At 45.2% G+C, this 18,476-nt stretch overlaps 1 protein-coding gene across 1 annotated transcript; it reads left to right on the top strand.

Annotated features, from left to right (window-relative positions):
- The first annotated feature begins 241 nt into the window (after window positions 1-241).
- Window positions 242-2,079, top strand: LOC119335404 (anthranilate O-methyltransferase 3-like). The gene is made up of 4 exons (XM_037607540.1): window positions 242-350; window positions 636-1,043; window positions 1,128-1,400; window positions 1,504-2,079. The coding sequence occupies exons 1-4, from the start codon at window positions 276-278 to the stop codon at window positions 1,861-1,863; spliced, it is 1,116 nt and encodes a 371-aa protein (XP_037463437.1). The 5' UTR covers window positions 242-275; the 3' UTR covers window positions 1,864-2,079.
- The last annotated feature ends 16,397 nt before the right edge of the window (window positions 2,080-18,476 follow it).

The raw sequence follows: 18,476 nt of genomic DNA, 5'->3' as shown, positions 1-18,476 counted from the left end.
TAGAAACAACTCCAACCTCTTGTGCAAACTACTCGCCTATGGCCCTGTTCGGTAATGATCCGCTCCCGGAATCTGCGGAGCGGGTGACTGGCAACTCCACCATTTTGACCTACAGCTCCGCCAACTCCGCTCCGGGAGCTGTGGAGCGGAGCGATGACGAACAACACCTATATATTGAGCAGGGCTGCTGCTGTTGGCAACACATCTGCTAGCATATACTTTCGTTGTTGAGCATACCAACGAAACAAATTCTTCCTTGAGAGTTTTAGGTGGCCATGAAGATGGACAGCGATTTCCATATGGCAAAGGGAGAAGGAGAGACCAGCTATGTCAAGAACTCTACCCATCAGGTATTTGAAAAATTAACTCACAGCCCATTTTCAAAGACCAAAATTCACAACAAATATGCTGCCCTTGTTTCCTTCTTTGTACTCCCTCCGTCCGTAAATACTTGTCGGAGAAATGGATGTATCTAGACATATGTTAGTTCTAGATACATCCATTTTTATCGATTTCTTCGACAAGTAATTTTGGACGGAGGGAGTACTTGGCATCGACATTTCTGGCTCACCGAAGCTGATTACACTTTCTATCGATCTTAAATGGTAAAGCTTCTTTTTGTTCATTTGTACCAGAAGAAAGCTTTGATTCGGACTAAGCCGGTGCTCGAGAAGGCGGTGATAGAAGTGTGCATGGATTTGCTCCATCCAACAATGATAGTTGTTGACCTAGGCTACTCTTCAGGTGAAAACACGCTCATCTTTGTCTCCAACGTGATTGAAGCAATATGCAGCAATCATGACAAGCTTCGTGGCAACCTCGTGGAGCTCCAAGTCTTCCTCAATGATCTACCAGGAAACGACTTCAACCGTGTGTTCCAGTCACTTGAGCAGTTCAAGGAGTCAATTACAGTAACTCATAAGCTAGAAGCACTACCACCTTTTTATATTGCTGGGCTACCGGGCTCCTTCTACACCAAGCTTTTTCCTCGCCATAGTGTTCATCTGTTTCACTCATCATACTGCCTTCATTGGCGCTCTGAGGTACTAAACTGGCAAGCCACAGTTTATTTGTCTATCATTATTGTTAACCACCAAGGTCCTACAACTATTGTTTGTATCATGTAGCTCCCGGATGGATTTGCGGCCAAGAGAGAAATGTATCTAAACAAAGGAAACATTTATATTGCGAGGACTACACCACCATCTGTAGTTAAATTATACCAGGAGCATTTTGAGAAGGATATGTTGTTGTTCCTCAAGCTGCGATATAAAGAACGGGTGCTCGGTGGACAAATGGTATTGACATTTCTGGGGAGAAAAACAGAGGATGTCTACAATGGAGATATGAACCAGCTCTATGGATTAATTGCGCAATCTTTGGAATATCTTGTTGAAGAGGTACACACCGGTATATCTTTAGTACAATAATCTCACAACTCTTATAATTACAGAAAACTAAACATTTTTTGTGTATAAATTAAACATTAAACTGTCACAACAGGGCCTCCTAGAGAGGGGAAAACTCAACTCCTTTAACCTACCCTTTTACGGTCCATCACTAACTGAAGTCAAGATGGTGATCAAGCAAAGTGGACTATTTGACATAAATCATGTTGAATTGTTCGAATCCAACTGGGATCCTCATGACAACTCGGAAAGCAACGAAGTGCACGATCCCCTCCGAAGCGGCATGAATGTGTCCAAAAGTTTGAGGGCAGTGATGGAGCCCCTTTTCACAAGCCATTTTGGTGAATCTATGCTCGACAAGCTCTTCGACAAATTCACGTACAATGTCGCCGAACACCTTGCGAGGGAGAAGACAAAGTATTCCATCATTTTTCTGTCCTTGAAAAGAAAATAATGGAGGTCTACATTGATTGTGTATCTTGACTTGTTTTACCTCTCTATGAACGTAATCATCTACCGGGTCTTGTTTAGTTGTTGACTCTTTCCCAGAAATGGGGGTTTTAAAGTTTTGTTGTCCTCGGCTGTGTTCACCCCGGATGTAGACTCTTTTGTGTTTGTATCTCCATATAAATTGGGAAGAATAATAAAAGGATACTCCCTCCTTACCAAATTATAGTGCATATCAAATTTGGTATAGGTCAATGTTTTTAAAATAAGAAAGTTTCATCTACACTTACAATGCCAAACCAATGCCATTAGATTTATCAACAGATATATGTTGATATTTTTTTATATATATTTGGTCAAAGTGAAACTTCTGTAAATTTTGTTGTGGCATAAATGCCATATGCATCTTATACAACATGTATGGTTCAAATTGAGCAATAATAACTGCAGCATTCTCTTCTTGCAGTTAGACAATTGGCTGGCCAAAAAATAATTCAAGGATTCCTTCACCCATTCCCTTTGTTGGCCAATATATCGGAAAAATTATGAAGGGAATGCTACGTAGACATGCAACCAATAACTACGAATAGAAGTATCATAGCATGCCAAATTTTTAATGGCACAAATTGGTGCTCAACCAAACGGGAAGGAAGAGAGAGAGAGAGTGACACAGACACAGAGAGAGAGGGAGAGTACCAACCATTTTATTGATTTTTTTACAGGGTAGAGATGCGTCGGAAGGGCATGACCATGCTTCAAACTTGTTGTCCTGCATTATAAGAGCATTTCCAGCCGTTCGGTCCCCAGCGCATAGGCCGGCGTTCTTTCGGGCGCTCATCCGGCGATTTTTAGACCCTCGGGGCGATCAAGGTCCCAGCCAGGCCCCCAGGTGCCGCCCTCAAGGCGTTGCAAATTTAAACTTGGTCCATTCCCGTTTCCACAAAACGCCACAAGTCCGGCGGCGTCACAGTTCCGTGATCATCACCTTGCCACAGTTCAGCGATCAAATGAAAAGTTTGGCGTACAAAAAGAAAGGACGTGCAAGCAATGTATCATATGGCAGTGTCGGCCTCTGGCGTTTGAGGGGTCGGCGTGCGCGGGCTGGGCGGCATCGGCGCGACTTCTGTGTTGGGCGGCGTCGGCGCGATTTCTGTGCTGCTGGGCATCGCGGAGGCATCATCACTCGGGCTTGGCGGCGGCGTTGGCGTCGGCGTGGGAGTTGGCGGCGGTGTCGCCGATATCTGGTTCAGGATGAGGCCGCGCTCCGCCAGGTACCACACCTTGAGCTTCTCATCGCCGCTCTGGAGCATGTCCGCGCCGCCCATCAGGAAAGCCAGGTCGGCGCTCCTCTTCTTCGCGACGACATTGGTCCGTAACAGGTTGGCGTTGGTCCGGAGCAAGTCGAGTTTGACGGAGCTGTTCGTCATCAACGCCGACCAGCGCGCCTAAGTTTTCTCTTCCCGCCGGGCGGCCCGGGTCTTTGTGTCGGCGAGGCAATGCTCGATGGACTCTTGCACACGTGTGGTAGACGACTCAGCGTGTTTCATCTTCTTGGCCCCTTTATTGCGGTCCGGGCACCCGTCGGCCGCGCCAGGTGTCGACGCGTCCGGCTTGTATGTCTCCTTGGCCTTGGCGAGGGTGCGCCGGACATCCGCCCACTTCTCACACTTGTCGATCCGCTTGAAGACGTGGAGGTACTTGAACTCTTGGTCGCTATTGTCCCGGCAAAACATGGCAAACATCTGCAGCAGCTGCGCCGATGAACATCAGTCGGCGGGTGCGCACACAGTGAAAAGAAAAGGGAGAGGTCGGCGTGCTATACCTGATCCTCGACGCTGGCGCCGCTCTCCGGGCAAGCCGCGATCTCCTCGATGATCCCATGCCATTTGTTGCACACCGTTTGGATGAGCCCCCAGTGGTTCGCCATTGCCTTCGACCCGCGCTGCATGTAGACGCCTTTGAACTAGGGGTCGACGAGCTTGCGCTCGTCGAACTCAGCCTTGATGCGGTCCGAATACGTGCCGACGCTCTGGTTCATGCCGGTGATCGGGTCGAGGCAGACGACTTTCCATGCTTCGGCGAGGCACTCGTCCTTCTTGGACGCCAACTTGATGTGCCGCTCGCCGGTCCTGGCCGCCCGCTTCTTCTTCTTCTTCCCTTTCCTCGCCGGAGCAGGCGCCGACTCCTCCTCCTCCTCCTCCTCTGGCTCTTCCTCGCCGTAGTCGAGCTCGCCGTCCATGTCGGTGTTGAGGTCCATTGTGTCGTCTTGGGCAGTGAACCCGGGGGAGGCGGCGACCGAGCCGGTCATGATGATGTCTTCCATGTCGGCCTCCGTCGCGTCGGTGTCACTGAGATGCGACAAGGAGGCTTGTGAGAATAGCAGCACGCAATGGCGGAGAGGTGGCGTCGGGGATGCTGCGTACGCCGGTGATGAGTAGGTCTACGAAGGGTATTGCACGCCAGCAAAGGCGGGTGAGGGCGTGCGCTGGGCCGGGTGACCATGGGGGAAGGTGATGTTGGGGTTGAACCTGGCGTGCGCGTTGCTGTCGGCGTAGCCCGACGACGGCGTGCAGCCCCAGGGTTGTGGCGACGACGAGAAGCCGGCCGGAGATCCGACGCTTTGCTGGCTCCAGGACGCATATGGGCCATGGCCGCCGGGTGGATTCATCATCCCCGCGCGAGCCGCCTCGGTTTGTTCGGCCGAGCGCTCTGCCTGCTCCGCCACCGCCGCAGCCGCGAGAGTCGCCCTGTCCCGGGCCTTCTTGGCCCTATTCCGCCTGTCAGTGGTGACAGCCTCCCGGCGCTGAACTTCTGCCTTCTAGTCGGCGTTAGTCATGCCCTGGGGCTTGGACATCGACGCCCTCTGCTTCCTCTGCTTCGGCTGGGTGGCAACGGCGGTGGTATCCGTCGCGGCGCGGGGGACCACGTACTTCTTCGGCGGCATGGAGGCCAACTTGGAAGGGAGGAGGAGGAAATTGGCGGGAGGAATTGAGAATGAGAGGGAAGCCGAGGGGAAAGCGGGTGGAAACGGCAGGAAAAGGGTCTCCTCTCGCCAACAGACGGCTCCACGCCCCTTTTCGCTTCTACCGGCGCCCTCACGCGATCCCCGGGCACTTGGGTTCGGCTCGGGGTCGCCGACTATTAATTCAGCCCAAACTGGCGCTAAATGAGATCCTAGGGGCGCGACTGGCCGATTTTCGGCCGCCAGTGCTAAAAAATCGCCTGGGGGGGGGGACATGTTGGGGGCGCGGCTGAAGATGCTCTAAGTAGGTTTATGCATATGTTGGTTCATGCATCCAAACATCATGTGTGTTAAAGAAAGGATAGTGGCCAGCAATTTATGATATTTTATTAGCCGGCCGGATGGAGTCACAACTCATACTCCCTCCGTCTCAGTTTACAAGTCCTACGCGTATACCTAGATTGCCAATTTTATCACCCTAATATAACTATATAACACAAAAATTATACCTTTTGAAAATAGAACATCTCAAGTTTATATTGGTGTATTTTTTGTAATATATGACTTGTATTAGGCAGGTCAAATTGACGATCTAGGGGTACGCGCACGCCCTGTAAACTGAGAGGGAGGGAGTATGTACTTGCATGCTAATTTGCACAGGCATGCACACGAGGACGTTCTAGTGGGCAACTGCCTAGCAGTTGCATGTTTTTTTTTGGAATATCGTGTTTTATTGATCAAGTGTAATCAAGAGAGTACCTCCTAAATATAATCCGGGGTTAGATGAAAAATAGAGTCACTAGAGGACTCAAAAGATCTAGCTAGAATATGTGCCACGACATTCGACAAACGATTTACATGACTAAAGCGAACAAATGAGAATAACGACGCCAACTCCTTGATATCAGCAGTGATGAGCCCCACCGGCGAGCTATCAACCGTCAAAGCATCGATTCTCTGGATAACTGACAAATAGTCTGACTGAAAAATGTCCCTTGAAAATCCTTCCTCGCGGGTGAGAGCCACCGCCCGCTGTAGCGCTAGTGCTTGAGCTAATTCTGGGGCGGTGACCTCGTCAACATGCTCGCGGCAAGCCAACAAGCAATATACTATGTGGTTCCTGATTACCACGCCAATTCCCATCCGTCGAGACTCCTTAAAGAGTGCAACATCCACATTAACAACCACTGCATCTGCCGTCGCCAGAACCCATTTAACATGAGATACTGGGGTACCATGCCTTATAGCAATTGCAGTCTAGCACAGTTCTGCACAATGAAATTAACATAACCCAAAGCTTTCTTAGATACTCTGCGAGGATGCATCCTAACATCATTGTTTCTTGCATCATTTTAGACCTCCCAAATGTGCAAAATTGTTACTACCAAAGCAGTGGCCTTCAGAGAGGTCGCTCGTTGAATGAAATCAAATATCCACTGCTTGGTATGAACAAAACCTTTATCACACAAATGGAAGCCTAAATTCCTCTTCACCATTCGCCATACCTGGTGCGCGAAGTGGCAAAATAGAAAGAGATGCTCAACCCTATCCTCTCTGCTACAGAAAAAACATGCTCCGCATTTGGAACATGGCGCCGTAGCAACTGACTGCCCATGGATAGACAATCATGGGACATTCTCCACAGAACGATCTTCATCTTTCCTGGAGCATTGACCTTCCAAAGAGCTTGCTAGCTTTTCTCTTCAACAACAAAGTCTAATTGCACACCATAGCCATAAAAATTACGAGTAGCATGAAATTTCTCAGACTTGGCCAAGTTATATGCCGAACTGACCGAGTAGGATCTAAATCGATCATGAGGCCAGGTACCAAAATCATACACCACACGCACACTTAGTGGAATTTTTAGCACTAGGTTCGTCGGCCAACGCTTTGCACATGGGGCGATGATAGGCGCCGGCCAGCCGCCGCTCGGCCATCAGAATTGGCCCTAAGAAAAGATTCGCCCAGTTCACCTTGTACCCCTCCCTCTCCTCCTAAATCTTATGCTCGTTGACCAAAATCCAAGTATCGCCCCCCTGCTGCGACGCCGCTCCTCGCTGGTGGTAGTGCCGCGCCTCCTCATCGAGATTAGTTGTTGCACCTCATCGCTAGCCCCAGCACCAAAAAGACTCGCCAGTGTTGTCCCTTCCCCCCCTGGTTGCAGCATCGATGACTTCCCTGCCACCTGAACTCTTGCTGAACATAGCATTTTTCATCATGGATGCAGCTCTCCGCGTGCTCGGTTCCAGCATCGCCAAAATCCAGTTGTAGCATTCAAGTGTAGCTTGTCTCACCGCAGGGTACTAGCATCCTGTGTAACGGGTGGTAGCAAACTGGATGACCGGTTGCAACATCTAGCAACACGGTTGGAGCGTTCAGTGGTGAGAAAGCATGACGTCCCACGGTTGCAGCTCCTCCGACAATGATTGCATCTCCCAATCCCATGGTTCCAGATTTTAGCAATGCCGGTTCTAGCAAATTTTCAGGCTGGTCGTAACTTGTGGTCCGTTGGTCCTCTCATCATTGCCAATTCTAGCAACACCACACAAAGGTTGAAACTTTTGATGTATATAGTTGTAGCTTGCTAACCCTTGCGGTGAATGCCGATTCCAGCACATAGTGTCGCTGCTGGCCGGTTTGCCATTTGCAACAAATGGAAACCACTATTTCAGCAACGGCGGGTGCTAATTGTAGCACCGTGGGAGTCTAAGGGTACATATTCTCCGGCACCATCGGGTGTAGTGTAGCGACCAGACCTCAAACTGTCAAGTCTCTGTGCATCAGTGTCATCCCTGGATCGGTAATGCTGAGACGCACAGTACTCGAGGAATTATAACAGAGTTTCAATCACACAATTATTACATCGAGTCCTCATAAAGAGTATGATTACATAAATAAATCATGGCTGAAGGCCATCTAAACTAGATAACGGCGGAAGCTTCGAAGGTAAATGAGTCCATCAACTCCAACGGCATAGCTGAGTGCAAAACAACGACCTATCGCACCTTATTCATCGTCTGAGTTGTCTGCAACATAAGACGTTGCAGCCCGAAACGGGTCAGCACATGGAATATGCTGGCATAGTTACATCATTAACCCAACATCATGATTAATTAAAGTAACGTATTGAGATCACATCAATAGATTCAAGTACTAGATACTCAAGATGTCCATAACCGGGGACATGACTAACCATGATTAGTTTATACACTCTGCAGAGGATTGCACACTTTTCCCCACAAGACTCGAACGCATCCATGATCGGATGATTGAGACATAGTCTTTCTGAAGCATTCACTCTCTACTCCGGGTAGACAGTACCACCTACATCCCTCTACATCTGCTAGTCTACCTCTTCAAGAGCTCACACAACTTACTCAACTATGCCAGAGCCCATAATGGCTTGTGGCTGCACACGGAAGTTTCTAGCATGAATAATCTTATGATCCCTTTGAGCCTGGGTGGCATTCCATAGGATAATCACACGGGTACTCCGGGATTTCCAAAAACAGACAACACTGGGTACTCCAGGTGCCGCAATGATACGTCCATTTTGCATCATGCTTTTATGTCAATATTTATTGCATTATGGGCTGTTATTTCACGTTATGTCACAATACTTATGGCTATTCTCTCTTATTCTACAAGGTTTACATGAAGAGGAAGAATGTCGGTAGCTGGAATTCTGGGCTGGAAAAGGAGCAAATATTGAAGGACTATTCTGCGCAACTCCAAAAGTCCTGAAACTCCACGGAATACCTTAGAATAAATAAAGAAAAATCATCGCCAAAGATGAAGGCCAGGGGGCCCACACCCTGCTCACGAGGGTGGGGGCGCGCCCCCCCTGGGCGCGCCCCCCTACCTCGTGGGCCCCCTCGTGGCTCTCCAACACCCATCTTCTCCTATATGAAGTCTTTCGATGAGAAAAAAATCAGAGAGAACCTTTCGGGACGAGACTCCGCCGCCACGAGGCGGAACCTTGGCGGAACCAATCTAGTGCTCCGGCAGAGCTGTTTTGCTGGGGACACTTCCCTCTGGGAGGGGGAAATCATCATCATCGTCATCACCAACGCTCCTCTCATCGGGAGAGGGCAATCTACATCAACATCTTCACCAGCACCATCTCATCTCCAAACCCTAGTTCATCTCTTGTATCCAATTCTTGTCTCCAAGTCCGGGATTGGTGCTAGTAGGTTGCTAGTAGTGTTGATTACTCCTTGTAGTTGATTCTAGTTGGTTTATTTGGTGAAAGATCATATGTTCAGATCCTTTATGCACAATATTACCCCTCTGATTATGAACATGAATATGCTTTGTGAGTAGTTACGTTTGTTCCCGAGGACAAGGGAGAAGTCTTGCTATTAGTAGTCATGTGAATTTGATATTCGTTCGATATTTTGATAAGATGTATGTTGTCTAACCTCTAGTGGTGTTATGTGAACGTCGACTACATAACACTTCACCATTATTTGGTGGCCTAGAGGAAGGCATTGGGAAGTAATAAGTAGATTATGGGTTGCTAGAGTGACAGAAGCTTAAACCCTAGTTTATGCGTTGCTTCATAAGGGGCTGATTTGGATCCATATGTTTCATGCTATGGTTAGGATTACCTTAATACTTATATTGTAGTTGCGGATGCTTGAAATAGAGGTTAATCATAAGTGGGATGCTTGTCCAAGTAAGGGCATTGCCCAAGCACCGGTCCACCCACATATCAAATTATCAAAGTACCGAACGCGAATCATATGAGCATGATGAAAACTAGCTTGACGATATTCCCATGTGTGCTCGGGAGCGCTTTTCCTATTATAAGAATTTGTCCAGGCTTGTCCTTTGCTACAAAAAGGATTGGGCCACCTTGCTGCACCTTATTTACTTTTATTACTTGTTGCTCGTTACCATTTATCTTATCACGAAACTATCTGTTACCACTTATTTCAGTACTTGCAGAGAATACGTTGCTGAAAACCGCTTATCATTTCCTTCTGCTCCTCGTTGGGTTCGACACTCTTACTTATCGAAAGGACTATGATAGATCCCCTATACTTTTGGGTCATCAAGACTCTTTTCTGGCGCCGTTGCCGGGGAGTGAAGCGCCTTTGGTAGGTGGAATTTGGTAAGGAAATTTTTTTTAGTGTGCTGAAATTTTCTGTCACTTGTTACTATGGAAAGTACTTGTTTGAGGGGCTTGTTCGGGGTATCTTCTCCCTGTCCGGTTGAGCCAAGAGTTGCTCCTCAACCTACTGAACCTACTGAACCTATTGAAAATGAAACTCCTTTTGGAATTTCTTCGGGTATGATGGAAAAACTGCTAGCTAACACTTTCGCAGGAGATGGAACAAAGCATCCTGACGAACATCTACGCTTTATGGATGATATTTGTGGACTATTTAAGCTTGCAGGAATACCCGATGATGCCGTTAAGAGGAAGGCTTTCCCTTTATCTTTGGAGGGAGATGCATTGACATGGTATAGGCTATGTGATGATACGAGATCATGGAACTATAAAAGATTGAAATTGGAATTTCATCAAAAGTATTACCCTATGCATCTTGTTCATCGTGACCGTAATTATATATATATTTTTTGGCCTCGCGAAGGAGAAAGCATCGCTCAAGATTGGGGGAGGCTTAAATCAATGTTATATTCATGCCCCAATCATGAGCTCTCAAAATTGACAATTCTCCAGAATTTTTATGCTCGGCTTTCTGATAACAATCGCACCATGCTCGATACTTCTTGTGCTGGCTCTTTTATGATGAAGCCTATTGAATTTGGATGGAATTTATTGGATAGAATTAAACGCAACTCTGAAGATTGGGACCTCGACGAAGGTAAGGAGTCAGGTATGACACCTAAGTTTGATTGTGTTAAATCTTTTATGGATACCGATATTTTCCGTAAATTTAGCACTAAATATGGACTTGACTCTGAGATAGTAGCTTCTTTCTGTGAATCTTTTGCTACTTATGTTGATCTCCCCAAGGAGAAGTGGTTTAAATATCATCCTCCCATAAAAGTAAAAGTAGTTGCACCTATTAAAGTTGAAGAAAAGATTGTCACGTATAATGATCCTATTGTTCCTACTTCTTATGTTGAGAAACCCCCTTTCCCTGTTAGAATGAAGGATCATGCTAAAGCTTCAATTGTTGTTCGTAAAAGCAATACTAGGACTTATACACCCCCTGAGCAAGTCAAAGTAGAACCCAATATTGCTATTGTTAAAGATCTCTTGTCGGATAATATTGATGGGCATGTTATTCAATTCACTGGTGAAACTGCTAGAATTGCTAAACCCTGTGATAGAGATAAACATAGACCTGTGGTAGGCGTGCCTGTTATTTCTGTTAAGATAGGAGATCATTGTTATCATGGCTTATGTGATATGGGTGCTAGTGCTAGTGTTATACCCATTGACTTATACAAAGAAATTATGCATGAGATTGCACCTGCTGAGTTAAAAGAAATTGATGTTACAATTAAACTTGCAAATAGAGATACTATATCTCCAATGGGAATTGTTAGATATGTTGAAGTCTTGTGTGGGAAAACCAAATATCCCGCTGGTTTTCTTGTTCTTGGTTCTCCACAAGATAGCTTTTGTCCCATTATATTTGGTAGACCCTTCTTGCGTACTATTAATGCTACGATAGATTGCAAAAAGAATGTTGTTACTGTTGGCTTAGATGATATGGTTCATGAGTTTAATTTCTCTAAATTTAGTAAACAACATCGTGAGGAAGAATTGCCTAGTGAGGATGAAATTATTGGTCTTGCTTCTATTGCTGTACCTCCTAGTGATCCTTTAGAACACTATTTGCTAGACCATGAAAATGATATGTTCATGAATGAAATTAGGGAAATAGATGAAGTATTCTTTAAGCAGGAACCTATTCTGCAACACAATTTGCCTGTTGAAATCCTAGGGGATCCCCCTCCACCTAAGGGTGATCCCGTGTTTGAGCTTAACCCATTGCCTGATAATCCTAAATATGCTTATCTTGATGAAAAGAAAATATATCCTGTTATTATTAGCGCTAACCTTTCAGAGCATGAAGAAGAAAGATTATTGAAAACTCTAAAGAAGCATCGTGCCGCTATTGGATATACTCTGGATGATCTTAAGGGCATTAGTCCCACTCTATGTCAACATAAAATAAATTTGGAAGCTGATGCCAAACCAATTTGTGATCCTCAATGACGTTTGAATCCTAAAATGAAAGAAGTGGTAAGAAAAGAAATACTCAAGCTTCTGGAGGCAGGTCTAATTTATCCTGTTGCTGATAGTCAGTGGGCAAGTCATGTTCAGTGTGTCCCTAAGAAGGGAGGTATTACAGTTGTCCCTAATGATAAAGATGAATTGATCCCTCAAAGAATTATCACAGGTTATAGGATAGTAATTGATTTCCGCAAGTTAAATAAGGCTACTAAGAAAGATCATTACCCCTTACCTTTTATTGATCAAATGCTAGAGAGGTTATGCAAACATACACATTATTGCTTTCTAGATGGTTATTCTGGTTTCTCTCAAATACCTGTGTCAGCTAAAGATCAATCAAAGACTACTTTTACATGCCCTTTTGGTACTTTTGCTTATAGACGTATGCCTTTTGGTTTATGTAATGCACCAGCTACCTTTCAAAGATGCATGATGGCTATATTATCTGACTTTTGCGAAAAGATTTGTGAGGTTTTCATGGATGACTTTTCCGTCTATGGTTCCTCTTTTGATGATTGCTTAAGCAATCTTGATCGAGTTTTGCAGAGATGTGAAGAAACTAATCTTGTCTTGAATTGGGAAAAGTGCCACTTTATGGTTAATGAAGGTATTGTCTTGGGGCACAAAGTTTCTGAAAGAGGTATTGAAGTTGATAAAGCCAAGGTTGATGCTGTTGAAAAGATGCCATGTCCCAAGGACATCAAAGGTACAAGAAGTTTCCTTGGTCACGCGGGATTTTATAGGAGGTTCATCAAGGACTTCTCAAAAATCTCTCGGCCTCTGACTAATCTATTACAAAAAGATGTACCATTTGTCTTTGATGATGATTGTGTAGAAGCATTTGAAATACTTAAGAAAGCACTAGTCTCTGCACCTGTTGTTCAGCCACCTGATTGGAATTTACCCTTTGAAATTATGTGTGATGCTAGTGATTATGCTGTAGGTGCTGTTCTAGGGAAAAGAGTTGATAAGAAATTAAATGTTATCCACTATGCTAGTAAGACTTTGGACAGTGCTCAAAGAAATTATGCTACTACTGAAAAGGAATTTTTAGCAGTGGTGTTTGCTTGTGATAAATTCAAACCCTATATTGTTGATTCCAAAGTTACTATTCACACTGATCATGCTGCTATTAAATATCTTATGGAAAAAAGGATGCAAAACCTAGACTTATTAGATGGGTTCTCCTGCTTCAAGAATTTGATTTACATATTTTTGATAGAAAGGGAGCTGAGAACCCCGTTGCAGACAACTTTTCTAGGCTAGAGAATATTCTTGATGACCCACTACCTATTGATGATCGCTTTCCTGATGAGCAATTAAATGTCATAAGTACTTCTCGTAGCACTCCGTGGTATGCTGATTATGCTAATTATATTGTTGCTAAATTTATACCGCCTAGCTTCACATACCAACAAAAGAAAAAGTTTTTCTATGACTTGCGACATTACTATTGGGATGGCCCACATCTTTATAAAGGAGTAGATGGTGTTATTAGACGTTGTGTACCTGAGCATGAACAGGAACAGATCCTACGCAAGTGTCACTCCGAAGCTTATGGAGGACATCACGCTGGAGATAGAACTGCACATAAGGTATTGCAATCCGGTTTTTATTGGCCTACTCTCTTCAAGGATGCCCGTAAGTTTGTTTTGTCTTGCGATGAATGTCAAAGAATTGGTAATATCAGTAGACGTCAAGAAATGCCTATGAATTATTCACTTGTTATTGAGCCATTTGATGTTTGGGGCTTTGATTATATGGGACCTTTTCCTGCCTCTAATGGTTACACTCATATTCTAGTTGCTGTTGATTACGTTACTAAGTGGGTAGAAGCTATTCCAACTAGTAGTTGTTGGAAATATGCCCTCGAGGCAATAATAAATTAGTTATTATTATATTTCCTTGTTCATGATAATCGTTTATTATCCATGCTATAATTGTATTGATAGGAAACTCAGATACATGTGTGGGTACATAGACAACACCATGTCCCTAGTAAGCCTCTAGTTGACTAGCTCGTTGATCAATAGATGGTCACGGTTTCCTGACCATGGACATTGGATGTCATTGATAACGGGATCACATCATTAGTAGAATGATGTGATGGACAAGACCCAATCCTAAGCCTGGCACAAAAGATCGTGTAGTTCGTATGCTAAAGCTTTTCTAATGTCAAGTATCATTTCCTAGACCATGAGATTGTGCAACTCCCGGATACCGTAGGAATGCTTTGGGTGTACCAAACGTCACAACGTAACTGGGTGGCTATAAAGGTGCACTACAGGTATCTCCGAAAGTGTCTTTTGGGTTGGCACGAATCGAGACTGGGATTTGTCACTCCGGTTGAAGGAGAGGTATCTCTGGGCCCACTCGGTAGGACATCATCATAATGTGCACAATGTGTCCAAGGGGTTGATCACGGGATGATGTGTTACGGAACGAGTAAAGATACTTGCCGGTAACGAGATTGAACAAGGTATCGGAATACCGACGATCGAATCTCGGGCAAGTACAATACCGCTAGACAAAGGGAATTGTATACGGGATCGATTAAGTCCTTGACATCGTGGTTCATCTGATGAGATCATCATGGAACATATGGGAGCCAACATGGGAATCCAGATCCCACTGTTGGTTATTGACCGGAGAACGTCTCGGTCATGTCTGCATGATTCCCAAACCCGTAGGGTCTACACACTTAAGGTTCGATGACGCTAGGGTTATAAAGGAAGTTTGTATGTGGTTACCGAATGTTGTTCGGAGTCCCGGATGAGATCCCGGACGTCACGAGGAGTTCTGTAATGGTCCGGAGGTAAAGATTTATATATGGGAAGTCCTGTTTTGGTCACCGGAAAAGTTTCGGGTTTTATCAGTAACGTACCGGGACCACCGGGAGGGTCTCGGGGGTCCACCAAGAGGGGCCACCGGCCCCAGGGGGCTTCATGGGCCAAGTGTGGGAGGGGACCAGCCCCAGGTGGGCTGGTGCGCCCCCCCCACCAAGGCCCAAGGCGCTTAGGGCTTGGGGGAAACCCTAAAGGGGGGCGCCCCCTTGCCTTGGGGGGCAAGGCAACCCTCCTGGCCGCCGCCCCCTCCTCAGATTGGATCTGAGGGGGGCGCCCCCCCTCTCCCTTGCCCCTATATATATGTGGGGGTGGGAGGGCAGCCGCACCCATGTTCTGGCGCTGCCCTCCCCCTCTCCCAAGTTCTCCTCCTCTCCCGTGGTGCTTGGCGAAGCCCTGCAGGATTGCCACGCTCCTCCATCACCAACACGCCGTTGTGCTGTTGCTGGATGGAGTCTTCCTCAACCTCTCCCTCTCTCCTTGCTGGATCAAGGCATGGGAGATGTCACCGGGCTGTACGTGTGGTGAACGCGGAGGTGCCGTCCATTCGGCACTAGGATCTCTGGTGATTTGGATCACGACGAGTACGACTCCTTCAACCCCGTTCTCTTGAATGCTTCCGCTTAGCGATCTACAAGGGTATGTAGATGCACTCTACTTCCTCTTGTTGCTGGTTTCTCCATAGATAGATCTTGGTGACACGTAGGAAAATTTTGAATTTCTGCTACGTTCCCCTACAGTGGTATCAGAGCCAGGTTTATTGCGTAGATTCTTTGCACGAGTAGAACACAAAGTAGTTGTGGGTGTTGATTTTGTTCAATATGCTTACCGTTACTAGTCCAATCTTGTTTCTACGGTATTGTGGGATGAAGCGGCCCAGACCGACCTTACACGTACTCTTATGTGAGACAGGTTCCACCGACTGACATGCACTTGGTGCAGAAGGTGGCTAGCGGGTGCCAGTCTCCCCCACTTTAGTCGGAACGGATTCGATGAAAAGGGTCCTTATGAAGGGTAAATAGCAATTGGCATATCACGTTGTGGTTATGCGTAGGTAAGAAACGTTCTTGCTAGAAACCCATAGCAGCCACGTAAAACATGCAAACAACAATTAGAGGACGTCTAACTTGTTTTTGCAGGGTATGCTATGTGATGTGATATGACCAAGAAGAATGTGATGAATGATATGTGATGTATTAGATTGATCATGTTCTTGTAATAGGAATCACGACTTGCATGTCGATGAATATGACAACTGGCAGGAGCCATAGGAGTTGTCTTTATTTATTGTATGACCTGCGTGTCATTGAACAACACTATGTAATTACTTTACTTTATTGCTAACCGGTAGCCATAGTAGTAGAAGTAATAAGTTGGCGAGACAACTTCATGGAGACACGATGATGGAGATCATGATGATGGAGATCATGGTGTCATGCCGGTGACAATGATGATCATGGAGCCCCGAAGATGGAGATCAAAAGGAGCAATATGATATTGGCCATATCATGTCACTATTTGATTGCATGTGATGTTTATCATGTTTATTCATCTTATTTGCTTAGAAGATGGTAGTAAATAAGATGATCCCTCATTAAAATTTCAAGAAAGTGTTCCCCCTATCTGTGCACCATTACGAAAGTTTGTCGTTTCGAAGCACCACGTGATGATCGGGTGTGATAGATTCTTACGTTCACATACAACGGGTGTAAGCCAGATTTACACACGCGAAACACTTAGGTTAACTTGACGAACCTAGCATGTACAGACATGGCCTCGGAACACAAGAGACCGAAAGGTCGAGCATGAGTCGTATGGTGGATACGATCAACATGAAGATGTTCACCGATGATGACTAGTCCGTCTCATGTGATGATCGGACACGGCCTAGTTGAATCGGATCATGTAATCACTTAGATGACTAGAGGGATGTCTATCTGAGTGGGAGTTCATAAGATGAACTTAATTATCCTGAACATAGTCAAAGACCCTTTGCAAATTATGTCATAGCTCGCGCTTTAGTTCTACTGTTTTAGATATGTTCCTAGAGAAAATATAGTTGAAAGTTGATAGTAGCGATTATGCGGACAATTGAAAGCTTATGTCCTTAATGCACCGCTTAGTGTGCTGAACCCCAAACGTCGTCTGTGGATGTTGCGAACATCGGACATACACGTTTTGATAACTATGTGATAGTTCAGTTAAATGGTTTAGAGTTGAGGCACCAAAGACGTTTTTCAAAACATCGCGGAACATATGAGATGTTTCGAGGGCTGAAATTGGGATTTCAGGCTCGTGCCCACGTCAAGAGGTATAAGACCTCCGACGATTTTCTTAGCCTGCAAACTAAGGGAGAAAAGCTCAATCGTTGAGCTTGTGCTCAGATTGTCTGAGTGCAACAATCACTTGAATCGAGTGGGAGTTGATCTTCCAGATGAGATAGTGATGTTTCTCCAAAGTCATTACCACCAAGCTGCTAGAGCTTCGTGATGAACTATAACAAATCAGGGATAGATATGATGATCCTTGAGATATTCACGATGTTTGACACCGCGAAAGTAGAAATCAAAAAGGAGCATCAATTGTTGATGGTTAGTGAAACCACTAGTTTCAAGAAGGGCAAGGGCAAGAAGGGGCACTTCATGAAACGGCAAACCAGTTGCTGCTCCAGTGAAGAAACCCAAGGTAGAACCCAAACCCGAGACTAAGTGCTTCTGTAATAAGGGGAACAACCACTAGAGCAGAATTACCCTAGATACTTGGTAGATAAGAAGGCTGGCAAGGTCAGTAGAAGTATATTGGATATACATTATGTTAATGTGTACTTTACTAGTACTCCTAGTAGCACCAGGGTATTGGATACCGGTTCGGTTGCTAAGTGTTAGTAACTCGAAATAACAGCTAACGGAATAAACAGAGACTAGCTAAAGGTTAGCAGATGATATGTGTTGGAAGTGTTTCCAAGGTTGATGTGATCAAGCATCACACGCTCCCTCTACCATCGAGATTGGTGCTAAACCTGAATAGTGTTATTTGGTGTTTGCGTTGAGCATAGACATGATTGGATTATGTCTATCTCAATGCGGTTATTCATTTAAGGAGAATAATGGTTACTCTATTTATTTGAATAGTACCTTCAATGGTCTTACACCTAAAAGAATGGTTTATTAAATCTCGATCGTAGTGATATACATTTTCATGCCAAAAGATATAAGATAGTAATGATAGTACCACTTACTTGTGGCACTGCCATGTAAGTCATATTGGTGTAAAACGCATGAAGAAGCTCCATGTTGATGGATCTTTGGACTCACTCGGTTTTGAAAAGTTTGAGACATGCGAACCATGTCTATTGGTGTATATGCATGAAGAAACTCCATGAAGATGGATCGTTTGGACTCACTTGATTTTGAATCACTTGAGATATGCAAATCATACCACATGGGCAAGATGACTGAAATAACCTCGTTTTCAGTAAGATGGAACAAGATAGCAACTTGTTGGAAGTAACACATTTTGATGTGTGCAGTCCAATGAGTGCTGAGGCATGCAGTGAATATCGTTATGTTCTCACTTCATGAATGATTTAAGTA

This window comes from Triticum dicoccoides, chromosome 7B, assembly GCF_002162155.2.
Source record: "Triticum dicoccoides isolate Atlit2015 ecotype Zavitan chromosome 7B, WEW_v2.0, whole genome shotgun sequence".
NCBI classification, from domain to species: domain Eukaryota; kingdom Viridiplantae; phylum Streptophyta; class Magnoliopsida; order Poales; family Poaceae; genus Triticum; species Triticum dicoccoides.
Note: the sequence above shows the minus strand (reverse complement) of the source record. Positions and strands in the feature narration are given on the sequence as shown.